Raw genomic sequence first — 15,214 nt, forward strand, 5'->3', positions numbered from 1 at the left:
AGTCCTCCCTTGGCGGAGGTAATAATTCTATACAACTGCTGCATGAATATCTCACAGTATCTGATACTTTAGCTTTCCAAGTCAGATCAATGATGCATATCATTGGACACATAAATCATTTGATCTGAGCAAGCAGTCATGACAGAGTATTTAAAGTACAATAAAAAAGAGTGAAATTAACATAAATACTGCCTATTATCATGTGCATACTTCTCTTCAGACCTACACTGTACTTATCATGTAAGTATAAATGTAAACTAAGTCCCATTTTCATTCTGTCCTTATTTTTACCAAAGTCTTACCAGCTTTTCTCTGTCCTCCTGCTTCAAGTTGGCAATGTTTTCACCCAGAAGGTCAATCACCTTTGCTGTTTTCTTGCTTTCATCTGCCTCACTTCTTGGAGTCAAGACTGCAATGACACAAATCAGAAATCATTTTACAAAATCGATGGAACTTAACAACATGCAAGAGATTCTCATTTCACAAGCACCAACAGGTGATATTGTAAAGTTCATATCCCAAACTTCACTAACCATGTCCCGCACATGTAGACAAAATGTACTGACAGAACATTCAAGCCTTTAAGAGTCAACTTCAGCGGCCATCCAGAGGAGAACAAAATGCGGCTGTTACAGACAGGCCACTGCTATAGATAAGGTCATTAACTCTGTTTAAAGGGAGGGGGGCAGAGGGGGATAGTTTTTAGTGGCCATGTAGGCCTACGGCAGGTGGCCCCTGTAGACAGGTGGCCGCTAAGTCAGGTTTGACTTTATTCAGACTATCTACATACATAAAATTCCTATGTTGGCAACATGTACCCTACCTGCTTTGAGACCCTTCAGGGCGGGGTGTACGGTCACCAGGTAGGATTCGGCTAGTCTGCTGATCATCAGGTGCTCTGCCACTGCATTCTCCGGGAGGCTGGTGAAGAAGAACGGGATCGTCATGGCGATCGCCTCCTCCACCAACTGCCGTGTCCTGGAGCTGAACGTGCAGCTGGTGATGATGTTGAGAGCTCCCGAGATGGCTACATTCCTGGTGGCACAGGGATGGAGTTTGTGAGGTGATATAGTTGTACTTGCAAAACAGAAGGACATAAGTTTAGGTTGAGCTCCTTTCTCACGCTTTCCTTTCTTCTCTCTCTCCTTCTATCTCTCCCCTTCAACCGGTCTATCTGCCTATCTATGTACCAATCGATCTACCTTCCTATTTACATCTCTATCTACAATGTACTTACACTGTAATAATCTAATCTCTATCAATCCACCCATTTTCTCTCTATCTACCAATTTATCATCAATCTCTCAATCAATCTATTTATCTATCTGTCTATTTGTCTACTCTATCAACCTATCTATCTACTGTACCTACCTACCTATGTGCCTGTTTATCTATTCACCTAATCTCTCTCTATCTCTATCTACTCTCTGTCAATCTATCTACATATAAGTACATATCTCCTTTTCTACAATATCTGCCTATTTTCCTCTCTGTCTGTCTGTCTATCAACACTGTATCTATCTCTATCTTCCTCTTTCAGTTCTCAATCTGCCTGTTTGCAGCATTCTTCCTCCTCTTCTTCATCTCTGACACCTTCACAATTTCTATCCTTGTCTTCTCTGCTTTTGTTTAACACTTTTATTTTCTACTGACAGGAACTACTGTTCTTTCTGGATATATCAGACTTACAATCAGTCTTTGAAGCAAAATTTAAACAGAAAAAAAAATTGACATTTAGGCCATGCAGCTTGTGAAATAGTGTCTGTAGACATAAGATTGAAAATTATGTGCTCACCACTCGTGTCCTGATTTTCTCCTAAACTTTCGGATGAGTTTCTTCATAGCCTCAAAGACAGGTTCAACTGGGAGGATATAACACAGATACTGAAACAGAAAAAAAAAATGCATGAAACATAATTTTATCTTTTGAGGATGGAAATTATATAAAAAATGAATAGGTATGACTAGATATGCAGTGCCCACTGCTAAAGAGATAACAATCATCAATGGCTATCGGGGGGAAGCTCTGTAATCTATTGCAAGTCTAGGGAATATGACGCCTGTCAAGTAATCAGGAAGTTGTGGGTTCGATTTCCACCCAAGTACATGTATGTGTGCCCATGATTTTGTTTTTAATCATGGCTATTGCTCTAAAACACTAAATAATCCATGCTTATTTATGTCAATAACAGTCAATTTGTAAGGCAGTTGTAATTAGCAAAGCAGGAGCTGTGTGGGTACACCATACTATCTATACAGTGTACACAAGAAAATTCAGATTATGGAACTGTAGTAATTTGGAAGGTATGTGCAAAACAGCATGACTTTCCTGAGAAGTTTTGTAAACCACACCCCTCGTGCAGTTACCTCATCAATCTCCATGACAGCATTGACCACGCCCACTGAGTCATCCTGCAATCTCTGGAGCAAACTTTCACGCAGAAAGGAATCCACATCATCTTCGTCCAACTAGAAGCATACATGATAGAAAAAAAACAAAATGAATAAAAGACTTCATGTCATAAATTTGGAAAGTACATGATTAATTGCAACAAAGCCAAATGCAACTCAATTTCCAAGGTGGTTATCTGTACGAGAGCTCTTTTGTTATTGCTCATTCGTTTACCTTTTCTGCAGTAAATACAAAGTCTATTAAAGGTCTTTAAGGATTTCATTGCCCTTATAATATCATTATTTCATGTCCTACAAGCAGTTAGATAGCCAGAGAGAGAGAGAGAGAGAAATACATAAATATAAACATACATTGTACATACAGCTGAATGCATGTCTAATATTTTAATTTCCTTTGACAATTTCTTAATTTTGTTCTTTTTTTATGTTTTTCTTTTAATCCTGGTTAACATTTAGACAATGATTTTTCATGTGAGAACCAGCTCTCACAAACTGTAACAGCAAGTAACAGGCTGATCCTGGTATACAGTTTGTCTTGATCAAAAGAGGAAAGAATGAACTGTTTTCAATACACAATTTGTATTGATCATACGCTGAAAGAACAAATTGTCACTAGACTGGACTGACCTTTTTGATGAGTGCCCTCACATGGTTGACTGCCATTCTCCTGACGTCGGGACTGGCGTGATTCAAACTCAGTACCAGACTGGTGTTGCTTTGTGGAAGGACCTATGGAATAACATGACATCCGTAAACATTGGTAACGTGACACATGAAATCTTTGAAGGCTTCCATGGTGGTAGAACATTGGGTGGTGGAAGGTTTCATGGTGCACCATGTATTCTTTCTAGGGTAAGTGTGTGGCCCTGAAAAGGGCCTACCCAATCCGACACATAACAATCAGGCAAGAAAGAGAAGGGCAGGTATATAAGATGCATGAAAATGTATGCTGCCACCAAGCTGCACAGCCACACATTTCTAAATCTACTTGAATTACATACCATGAATTATATGGGGAAAAAAAAATGCTTCAAATTGTCTGTAACTTAGCAACCACTGACCTGGTACTTTGTGCTCCCTGAGTACATGGAGACAAAGTCCTGGACTGCCTCTTGTCTGTCTGGCTTCTCTTCCTCAGAGAGATAGGTCTCTAGAACAAGGTCCATGGCCTCTGGGAATCTAGGAATGTAAACAAGATTCAAAGTTAGTTGATAGTTCATTATGTCGACACAAACAAACATTGTACATCGTAAAAATGGCTTCTTTCTGCAAGTATGTATGCAACACTTTGGATGTCCAAAATGAGGGTGTTACTTTAGCAGAGAAAGCTGTTTAAGCTTTGACCATATTATATGTATTCTTTCTTCCTAAAAGAGTGAAAGTGTAAAAAAAAGTCCCATCTAACCTGTAGGACTTCTAATACACACATGCAAGGACTACTCGTACTTATTTCAGATACACTGTATCATACAAAAATATACACATACTGTATACGCTATATATTTCGCGGGGGTTTTATTTTCGCGAGTCGGGAGCTATTCGCGAAATTAACAACACGCGAAAATATTACCTTCCAAAATGAATCCCTTGCCTTGATGATACAAACATTTCAGTACGTTTGTATTAGTATACCATGTCGCGGCTTACTGAACAGACCATACTGGCTAAGCTTGTTTACGTACATACAGCACGTCCACGTCTATACTTACGAATACTGAGAGAGCCAATCCATTATCGCAAGGGGACCACTCTTCAGAAATCTAGCGCGATGGAATTAACCACTTCAAAAATGTTGAATTCTAACTTACTAGTTCGCAGAGTTTGGTAAGTTTTTTTCATGCAGTGTATAACTAGTATCATTCTTATTTGCTAGTAAGTTGAAAATTCACACTTTCTTTGCCACTTCATATTTTCTCTGGTCCCCCAATCGCGAATTTAACCACTCGCGGAAATGTGTGACAGCGGCAATTCGCGAATATTTATCTACGCGAAAATTATAGCGTATACAGTACCCAATACTCAAGAAAACCTGAAGAGCAAGTTCCTCAAACATTCACATCTATTCAACTCCGTTTCAAAACTGCAGCAAAGTTCGAACTTTTTTCAAATTTAATTCTTTTTTTTTCCATTGTAAGACATATCCACTCTCTACATAAGAATCTTGTCATGCAGAGAGTGCCATCTTGATGATTACTTGACTTACCTCCTCTCAATGGTTTGGACTATAGGGGATAACTTTTGCTGAAGTTGACCTTTGACCTCTGCAGGCATACCACCAGCACATGCAGCGACATAGTCACACAGAATGCTCCTGTACAGTGAAATAGAAGATACAGGTACAGTTCATCAAAAAGTGAGTTTCTTCATTCTTTCCACTGACAATATTGATAATTCTGGGCCCTGTTTTTACGAAGAGTGAAAATTGACTATAAAGTTGATTTCTATCATAAGTCTACGGCAGCCTGTGTGTCAAGTATATTTAAAATCAATTATATCTTCTGATAAAACAGGGCCCTGGATAAACAATTCTGGGTAAACAATACTGTAATCTCCAAACAGAATTAAGAGTCACTGCATCAATTTCTGATGAGCATGCAGTTTACACTGATATCTAGAATCCAACTGGGAAGTGGCCCTGCAAACTACAAATGAATGACAAAGTGTACAGACACAATGGTGAAACTTAGGAAATGAATGAGAATTCTAATAATGTTAAGGATTGAAAATTAATTTCTCCCGAGGACGCACAGTTGCAGCAATTGTTGAGTTCTAATGATCATACTGTTATCAATGATGCATCCAAATTCTTACCCTAAAGAACGTTTGTAACTAAAAACATTGGGTACAACTTATTTAAACTGAACATATGATATACATTGTTTTGCTTTGTTTCATATGGGGTTGGGAAGGGAAAAATACCCCACACAAATACACAAGATGATAAATTACTATTATCATCATTTTAGAAAATTGATTTCAATAAAAACATTCACCTGGCAACTTTCACTACGATTTCACTCTCCACACGAATGTCTTTGAGGATTCCAGAAAGCATGCCAAGTAAATCCACTTCCTTGCACCCCTCCGGAAAATCCTCCCTCCTGGTGATCTCTGCCTGCAGTGCCATGCCAGTCAGCTGGGGCAGCAGGGCAGCCAGCAGGGGGAGGGTGTTGTGAGACTGTGACAGCTGCGTTAGGGATTTCAGGAACTGTGGCAGTGCACAAAGCTGAAACAAGACCCTGCAGAGGGGCAAAAAACATGTTTAGGTAAATTAGAGATCTACCTGTTACTATTAAAAGTCAGGGGCGGATCCAGGGAGGACCGCAACCGGCGCACGCCCCCCCTTTATTTTTTGTTGAAACAAAAGAAATAAAAAGAAAAAAATGGGGGGAGGGGTGCGTGCGCCCCCCTTTAATTTTGTAAACACGCCCCCTCTTTACGGAATTCCTGGATCCGCCCCTGAAAGTGGTATAAAAAGATGGATTTTTTCTTATAAGGTAGACAAAATTCAGGTTCTAAATGTTCTTATAACGCAGGAGTTGCATTATTTCAAATGTTACAAGCAAATGTCACACTGCACTATTTTTAAATTACTTCTTTATTTTGTGTCTGTACTTTTTTTCTTTTTTTGGGGGGGGGAGGTAGTGCCATTCTGTTTGGCACTAAATTCATATTACCGATACATTAATTCTGAACAAATTACTTCTTTGTCTGACAGAAAGACAAATCTTAAATGTGCCCTTCTAAGAAAGCAATAGGAATTCCTTAATCTTTAAATAAAAGAAAATGAGAATTCCATGGCATTCAAAACAACCTGTGATGACACCAGTTCAAAATACCATCCCTGCCCTTAGCAATCTGAACAGTCACATTTCTGCGTTCAATTTTCTCGCTATCGCCAATGATGTAAAAAGTACCCAGATGTGGTTTTTCGTCAAGATTTAGTGCATTTCGTAGCAAGGGCACTTCCGGCACGGGGCATAATTTGCACAGCACTAGCGTGCGCGTACGTGTACCTTACCTATAGCGCCGCGCCAACCATGGATACTAGTACAGTATATAGGCGACTGTACTGCCAGAGCAAGCGAGTGGCCAGGCCTGTCATACTTGTACACTGTAGTCCCCGCATGCATTGCCCTAGGCCGGCGGCCGGCCTTGCATAGCATGCACCACTGCACCGCATAAGCTAACACATACCGGTACAGCGTACTGCTTGATCATGCGATCGATGTGCACATCACAGATCTGTCATCTCTGCATACGCTGAAAATATGCTGGAAAATATTCACCCACCTGGATATCGTCATGGAATATATTGCCCATCTTTTTTTTTTATTTGTTCTCTGTCGAAATGTCGCGAACACAATCGGGAATGAGCCGTGACCTTGAACTTATCCTGCCTCCGAAGCAACTTCTTCCAAGTAAGTACGTAGGCACTAGGCCTTCTACCACTACTAGTAAGTCGCGCGTGCACGTACTGCGCTGTGGAGTCACCCGCAAACTTCACCCACGCGGCCACGTCACATCTCCCATGCCAGTAAGGGTCCTATTTCTGCAGATTTTTTTCATTTATTGTCGTGCGAACAACACATGGCAGCTTCGCAGCAACAACCAATAGTCGTATTAACACCAATTTCTTAAGAATGGAGAAATTTCATATCATATTAAAGCTGTAATTCAAGTCGAGAAAACAGGATGTACACGAAGAATACAGTTGGTTGTGTGTGTAAATAGCATTACTCACGTATCACGCGCGTACGAATGGAAGTGACTTTGCTACCGGACTATCCCTATTATGCACCGTAAATGACGCTTAAATCAACATCCGGGTACTTTTTACATCATTGGTGATAGCGAGAATTGTAATGATCCTCTATTATTGTTTACTTTTCTGGCAATTGATGAAGATCACAGATCGGCACTTCTGAAACCTAGCATCTCTTACACAGTTACATCCAACTGTAGATTGGCATTGCTTTAATTTTGCCTTATGTGGTCCATGGTATAAAAACAAACAAACAAACACTTTTAGAATGCACATAAAACATGCTGTTAATATTATTCCAACTAAGGTTTTCCCAAAGATGTTAATAGGCTTTCCCAAGTATGACTTACTTTCCTGGCAGCTGCTTGAGGTTTTGAGTCTGACACAGCACTGTTAGGCAACCCAGCATCTCTTGTATCATCCCAGATTTTACTTGCTACATGGTGAAAGAGAAACAGAAATTGGTTATATCATGATAAAAGTATTTGAGGGAAAATCACTCATTTCAGATATTCTCTTGGTCCAGCTGGTGCAAACAACACAAAGGGAAGATGGCCTAATAAGGACATGCATAGCAGCCCTGCATATCATGAGTTTGTTTTTCATGCACTGAAAAGCAATGATTGATAAGCAATGGATAGCAGAGAAATTCTTGATACAAGGATAGGAAAACCAATTACTTCACATGACCATGTGATATTTTCAGGTCACAGAAAGGGTTCACCTACAGTACTGTGTGTTAGAAATTGTGGGGTCAGAGTCAAGCACTTTTATGCACACTTCATTCTACGCAGTGCTTCAACATCAAATGAAACCTTGGACTGAATGAAAATCTATAGACAAGCAAGAGACAGCATCCTCTCACAATGAAACTTTAGACTTTCATTCAGAATGATCACACCAATGGCTAATACTGAACAGGAGAATAACTTCAAAATTCTTGCACAGCATTGGAGTATAAAGAAATATCACTAACCGTCACTAAAAACTACATAGCTGTACCTGAACCATGGCTTCCATGAGTGGCTCTAGCAGTGAGTTCTTGAGAGCAGCGGACACTCCCAGCTGGCAGATGATCATGTAGGTCGCCCCGTTATAGTCAGGGTAGCTCTGCTTCAGGCCACGGAACAGGAACGGGACGAGGGTGGCGAGGAAGGACTCCCCCACCCTGGTTGGGGTGGCAATAGCCGAGACGACGGTGGTGGCATAAAAGGAGAAGACAGTGTGGAGGGGGGCATCCGAGGGCGGGGCTTCCGTTTCCATGGCTGCCGATGTCTTCTTGTGGGCCTGGTTCAATGTGTTTGAGAATTTGGTAATGCTCATTTGAAGATTTGTTAGAAAAAATATGAGAAACAAATTTGGCACCACCTGTACTTCATTATGCAATATGTATATATACTGATGCCGAAAAGATCGCACTTGTTAGTGTGGAGCCTCGTCAGTATACACATTAATCATGGTATAAGACCATGAATGGTAGCAACAACAAGTAGGAACAACTGGACAATTAGTTTACTTCTCCAAATACTATTGATAATGATCAGTGGGCTGTGATTTCTATGATTCAATCAGTAAAAATTTCTCTAGGAATATGATGCCATTCAAAGTCATTTTTAAATCAGGACCTCATTAAGGTTGGTACATACATTTTATCTATCTAGTCTGCAGCATCTATCAAACACTCTATAAAGTCATGAAAAGCACAGGGACTACTGTAATTCTTGACAATGCATGTTTCACACTTGAATAATCTCAGTAATCTTCAGACATCTCCTAAAGGTCAATGGACTTCAATTCCCACACAATTAAATTTTCATAGTTCAGAAAATCATAGTTCAATATGAAACCCAAACTACAATCAATACTCACTTTGATAGCCAGGATGGGGAGCTCACAGACGAAATGTAGGAAGCTATGGTCAGAGAGACAGTGAGTGACCAGTGTTTGTCTAGACAAACTGACTCCAGGTTTCTAGGGAAGTAACAGAGTAATGCTACCATGAGGTTTCATAAAACTAATTTGTAGGTCCATAGCATTCAGCTGAAGTCATAATGGAACAATTTTTCCCCATCCTTTTAAACCATACATCATCATACATCAGAATTGTTTTAATTATCATACTATTTCTAGCTGTTGGATTACTAATCATAACATCATAACTCAGTGAACACTAGGTCCTTCTATAAAGCATATTATACACTGTCAGTGCTGGGGGGAAATAATGTATCCAGACACCGGGGTAATAATAGTACAAGTGTATGTATGCACTTTGAGCACTCTACAGAGTGAATTTAGCGCAATATACAGTGTAAATTCATATTATCATTATTATTATTATTATTATCATTATCATTATTGTTATTATCATTATTATTATTATTATTATTATTATGATGATTATTATGATTATTATCATGATTATTATTATGATTATTATGATTATTATTATGATTATTATGATATTGTTATGATTATTATGATTATTATTATTATTATCATCATCATCATTATGATGCAAGAATATTGTGACAGTTTCCTCAAGTATAATAACATGTGAATGGGAACTGACTATCCTTTACATTCATACATGATTAGCTAGTAGTTTTTGTTTGTTTGTTTTTTTCTACTGGTGTTTCTTGCTCACTTTAACACACATCACTTTGCATCACATCAAATATGTTATTCAAAATGAGATCTGGCCTGTTGTGTTTCAAAAGGACAAACACAGGCAGACTTCTTTGTTTTATATTTCTACAAAAATGTATTCTACAGGCTTGCAATAAGCAAAAGAGAATGCTAATTCTTTGTTGGACTATTGCTTCGTAATGTAAGTATTACTTCTCTAAAATAAGTTTCAAAAACAAACAACAAAATACCCAATAATACTAATTACTATCCGTGACAATTTACTGGTACTGATGTCATATCTGATCAATGTTTAGAAGAAAACAACTGGCACAAGTGAAGCCCTATGGTTTTGGCAGGAAAGCACACATGGTATTGTAACTGTGTGTCCACGATGCCAGGACACTGTATAACATGGGCGGATCCAGGAATTCTGTAAAGGGGGGGGGGGGGGGGGGGGGGGGGGGGGGGTGCAACTAATATTTCTGGTGCCACTTCCGAGTTTCATTCCATTTCTATCTTTTTATATCTTTTTTTTAACGAAAAATAAAGGAGGGCGTGCACCAGCTGCCCCCCCCCCCCCCCCCCTGGATCTGCCACTGGTATAATACAATAAATGACACACAAACCTGCAGATACTACTCTCATTATTCAAGCAGTCTCACATAACTTCATATTCAAAGAACATATTCTCATATGATCCATATCTATCGACAATTAAGGTACATTTTTACAACATGAGCATTATAAAAAAAAAATAAATAAAAAAATACAAAAGACATATTACATGGATGGCTGTGACATGGAGAATTTTGAAAACAACTTGCTGAACTGTCACGTAAATGAAGGCAAGTAATTCTGAAAAAAGAAGAGGCAAGTAAACCAGACGTAAATCCTCTCCTACCTGGATTGGTTGCATCCAGTGCCATTTGTGCTGGCTGCTGCGGAGGTTGAGGAGCTGGACGGCTCGGACGAACACCTTGGTCTCGTGGTACGGCAGCACACACATCATCAGCTCGTCTGCATTGTACTCATGGATGCGGAACCTGTCATGGATCGTGATACCAAATATACATATTACTCACATGAATATTCAAGTGCATTCACCAATTCAATACCATTATAAATTACCGCGGCTAAGTCATGTTACTCGAATGTTACTTATATTTAGCACGAAATCTTATTTAGAATGAAGTTGTGAAGAAATGTAATGCCCTTCATGTAAATCATCTTTTGGGGGTAATGTGCAAGAGAAAAACAAACCAAAGCACACTTTACATTCATGCAAAGCAGCACAAAACTTGAAAAATAAAATTCTCACAATAGCAAACAGTGTACAATGTAATTCTAGGATTTCTATACCTGAGGTCAATCATAAGAAGTTCTGAACATCTCCTCTTTGCTAACTTTCATTCAAGCTGAGGACTTGGGGGAGGGGAAACTGTCCTCCTAATCTTCACAAGAGCGCTGCTCACCTGAATACCAGCCATTCAATGGCCTTCTGGGCTGGCTTCAGCAGGAAGTAGGGGGAAGCGACCAGCAGGAACCGCTTGATCTTCTTGTCTAATTTGCTGTTGATGTCTTTGGTCTGGACGGAGCGCTCCAGCGACTTGGAGGCCTCGTCAAACAGGAGCCCCTCAAAGTCATGGAACCTTGGATCAATGCTCTGCAATTCCTGCAGTCCATTCACACCTGCAAAGTGCAAGGAGAAGATACACGTACACCAACAATCAGCAGACGATTCATGCATTTATGCCATGTTATTAATCCTAAAAAATTACTAACACAAACTGTATGTATTCGCCTGAAAATGTCAGAAGCCTATGGAGTAATTATCCCTGTTTGCGACAGGATGCCTATTTGTGACAGACGCAGTTTCATTCATCAATAAAACAGCTCAAGACCATCAAGTGTTCTTTGTTCCACTTTAGAACAAGAGTGGGAGTTACTCGCGGGTGTTATGGGAAGTGAGAGTACTCTTGCACCTGATTGAACCTTTTCATCAATCTGGATCTGGATTTGGATGTAGTACGATACAGGAACTTGCGGTATAGGGCACCAGTTGAGAGCTGGTACTTTAATCAAAGAAATGAATGAAACGGCCCCTGCCACAAATAAATTCACTGTCCCAAAGAGGGATGATTACTCTAACTATGAGTTGCTTTAGAAAAATTATATATTAGACATAGTTCCATTGTTTGTTTTGTTTTGATGATGTAAATTTTCACTAAGAAAAAAAAAACATTTACAATGTATGGAAGATTTTGTGGGCATTGACATGATAACAGTTTCAATGTGATCATTCACCTATGGCATAGAAAGTCTCCTTGTCAATTCCTGCTGCCTCCGCTGGATCAAACAGTAATGAAACCCTCTGCTTCCTGTGAGAAAAGTCTGAAGCCCTTGCTTCTGGGACAGCCAACCGCTGGAGCTGTTCTGCCAAAGATGACATGATGAATGCCGGTTTCCTTTGTGTGCTTGCACTAATTGGGACCTGAAAATGGAAATGTACAAAGTGAAGAATAATGGGGGAAGGGGGGGGGGGGGGGGGGGGGGGGGGGGGGGGGGGAGAAAGAGAGCTGGGTCTGATACACTACTAATCAACGAAGAAGTCTTAAAAGACTAAATTTCATTTTAATTATCGGCACCCACACAAAGGTTGGTTCAACCTCCCATGCCAAGGTTCGACCATGCCCAACACAAAGGATCCAAGTTTCTACATAGCTACATCTTCTTCTTCTTCTTCCTGTTCAGTACAGTCCACCTTTGGTGTATTGTCGTACTGTTGGCAGGCATGGTGTGGAGGTGTTTATGTACAGTGCAGGTTAAAATGACTACATTTTCTAGAGTGCAGCTAAAAACATCCCATTCCCTTCTAGCGGAGTTGAATATCCTGCACCACTTGCTTAAACTGAGCTAAAGTGGTGCAGTTGAAGGTATCCTGGGGCAGAGCATTCCATAGTCTGGTTGTGTCTGGGAAGAATGTCCTTTGGTAGCTAACAGTTCGTGCATATGGAATAAAGAGCTTGTGAGAGTGTCCGCGGAGTGAAGTTGATGAAGAAGGGTGTATGATATCTGGGGGTATGTCAATGAGTGAGTACTTGATGCGGTACAGCATTACTACCTTGAATTGAGCCCTGCGCTCTTGAAGTGTAGGCCAATGTAACTGGTGGAGCATGGCTGCAACACTGCTTGTTCGTCTGTAGTCATTGCAGATGAAGCGAGCATAGCGACGTTGCACCATCTCGAGCTTGTGTATATTGTCTTGAGTGAACGGGTCCCAAACGGTGCATGCATATTCCATTATGGGGCGTACCAGTGCTTTGTAGCACAACTCCTTTGTGTTTCTTGGACATGACCTGATATTGCGTTGTAAGAAGGCGCTGGTTGAGTTTGCTTTCTTTGTTATGACATTGATGTGATGGTTCCAGTTCAAGTTATGAGTGAGATGGACACCAAGATACTTTGCAGTATCAGCTTGATCGAGGATCTGACCATGGATGTTATAGGACTTGATTATCGGACGTCTCTTTTTGGTTACATGAAGAGTTTGGCATTTCTTGGGGTTGAATTGCATGAGCCAGTCTTCCTCCCATTGCTGTAATGAGTCAAGATCCTGTTGTAACTTGACTGTGTCTGCCTCAGACTTGATGTTACGGTACAACATGCAGTCATCTGCAAATAAGCGTACAGTGGTATCTGGAGATATGCATTCTGGTAGGTCATTGACATATAGAAGAAATAGCAAGGGACCAAGGACACTACCTTGTGGAACGCCTGAAGTTACATGGCCTGTGGTTGATGAAACTCCTTCCAGGGTGACTTGTTGGGTGCGATTGCGGAGGAAGGCAGAGATCCAGTCATGGGTTTTATCCTGAATGCCATAGAAGTGCAGTTTGTACAGAAGTCTTGAGTGTGGGACCACATCAAACGCCTTGGAGAAATCCAGCAGTAATACATCATGTTGCTGTTTGTCATCAATCCCTTTAGCAAGATCTTGAGTAGCCAAGATGAGTTGTGACTCACAGGAGCGTTTTTTTCGGAAGCCATGTTGTGCGTTTGATAAGATGTTTTTCTCTTCAAGGTGATTCATTATGCTACTGCTGACAATGTGTTCCAACACTTTGCATGAGATGGAGGTCAGAGAGATCGGCCGATAGTTCTCAGCCTTGTTCCTTTCTCCTTTTTTAAAGACAGGAGCTACATTTGCTTTCCTCCAGTCCTCTGGGATTTCACCTTGGTTCAGTGATGCTTGGAAGAAGATTGTGAAGATGGGAGTCAGCTCCAAAGCAAGCTCTTTCAGCAGTCTAGCTGGTAGTCCATCTGGTCCTGTGGCTTTGTGAGTCTGTAGACCAGAGAGGAGCTTAAGGACACCAGCTGCTGAGATAGTGATATTTTCCATGGCAGTATGAGGGCTGATGCCTTTGTCCTTGATGTTGTGTAGGTTTTCATTCTTATTGAACACTGAAATGAACTGGTCATTCAGGATCTCAGCTTTGGTATGTCCATCTGTGTATGTTATCCCTTCAGGAGATTTTAAAGGAGCTACTCCAGTACGTTCGCAACGTTTGCTATTGATGAAGCTCCAGAATCGCTTTGGATTACTTTTGGATTCTGGACTTACAATGTCAGTAAGGTAGTTGTTGTATGCTTCCTTACAGGCAATCCTGGTTTGTTTCTTTAAGTTCAGGTATTCCAGAAAGTCCTTCTGCTTTTGGGATTTTCTTGCACGTACGAAGCTGCGTTTCTTCCTTCTGGTGAGCCGCTTCACAGAAGTGGTGATCCAGGGTTGGTTAAATCTGGTGGATGTCATCTTGGATGGGACATGTTTGTCAAGAAGCTGTAGAAGGAACTGTTTAATCTCGGACCACATCTCTGGAACAGGACTGGTTACAGAAAAATTCTCAATGAAGTTCTTCTGAAAGACGACGCAGTCATTTTTCATGTTGCGGAGATCAGCATTTTTCCAGAGGTGTAATTTTCTCTTGACAGGTTTCCTTCTCTTTGGAGAGACATCAGAGTCTACAACAACAATGTCATGATCACTGATTCCTGGGTGGGCAGTACATCTATTCACAAGTGATGGTCTGTTTGAGAGGAACAGATCAAGAGTCGTCTTGTGTCTGGTTGGGAAAGTGACCATCTGCTGAAGACCGCAGTTGCCAATCATTTCAAGGAAGCGATTGCTGATAGCATGAGTATATTGGTTTCCCTCTACTGCTTGGGTGTCCCATTTGATGTCAGGGAGATTCAAGTCACCTCCGAGCCAAAAAACAGCATTCTTATGCTTGTTGCAAAGGTTTTCAATTTCATTGCAGAGATCGTCAGTGTACTGAAGAGAGCTTGATGGAGGTCGATACAGTGCTCCAACTATGAGGGTCTTGTTTCCTCTGAGAGGTAGCTCAGTGAATA

At 40.6% G+C, this 15,214-nt stretch overlaps 1 protein-coding gene across 1 annotated transcript in view; it reads right to left on the reverse strand.

Annotated features, from left to right (window-relative positions):
• The window catches only part of LOC139723708 (HEAT repeat-containing protein 1-like), a 62,017-nt gene that overhangs the window by 34,335 nt on the left and 12,468 nt on the right, over positions 1 to 15,214 (reverse strand). Inside the window, exons 2-15 of the mRNA XM_071634930.1 lie at positions 12,110 to 12,296; positions 11,278 to 11,494; positions 10,707 to 10,848; positions 9,047 to 9,148; positions 8,180 to 8,464; positions 7,528 to 7,613; positions 5,406 to 5,651; positions 4,616 to 4,723; positions 3,474 to 3,591; positions 3,036 to 3,141; positions 2,368 to 2,459; positions 1,796 to 1,884; positions 824 to 1,035; positions 303 to 409 (exon numbers count right to left, since the gene is read on the reverse strand). Of these exons, the coding sequence (XP_071491031.1) occupies positions 303 to 409; positions 824 to 1,035; positions 1,796 to 1,884; positions 2,368 to 2,459; positions 3,036 to 3,141; positions 3,474 to 3,591; positions 4,616 to 4,723; positions 5,406 to 5,651; positions 7,528 to 7,613; positions 8,180 to 8,464; positions 9,047 to 9,148; positions 10,707 to 10,848; positions 11,278 to 11,494; positions 12,110 to 12,254 (2,055 nt within the window). The 5' untranslated portion in view covers positions 12,255 to 12,296. The remainder of the gene's footprint in view (positions 1 to 302; positions 410 to 823; positions 1,036 to 1,795; positions 1,885 to 2,367; positions 2,460 to 3,035; positions 3,142 to 3,473; positions 3,592 to 4,615; positions 4,724 to 5,405; positions 5,652 to 7,527; positions 7,614 to 8,179; positions 8,465 to 9,046; positions 9,149 to 10,706; positions 10,849 to 11,277; positions 11,495 to 12,109; positions 12,297 to 15,214) is intronic.

This window comes from Diadema antillarum, unplaced genomic scaffold, assembly GCF_040938485.1.
Source record: "Diadema antillarum isolate AM-2024a unplaced genomic scaffold, OU_Dant_1.0 scf00000197, whole genome shotgun sequence".
Classification (NCBI taxonomy): Eukaryota; Metazoa; Echinodermata; class Echinoidea; order Diadematoida; family Diadematidae; genus Diadema; species Diadema antillarum.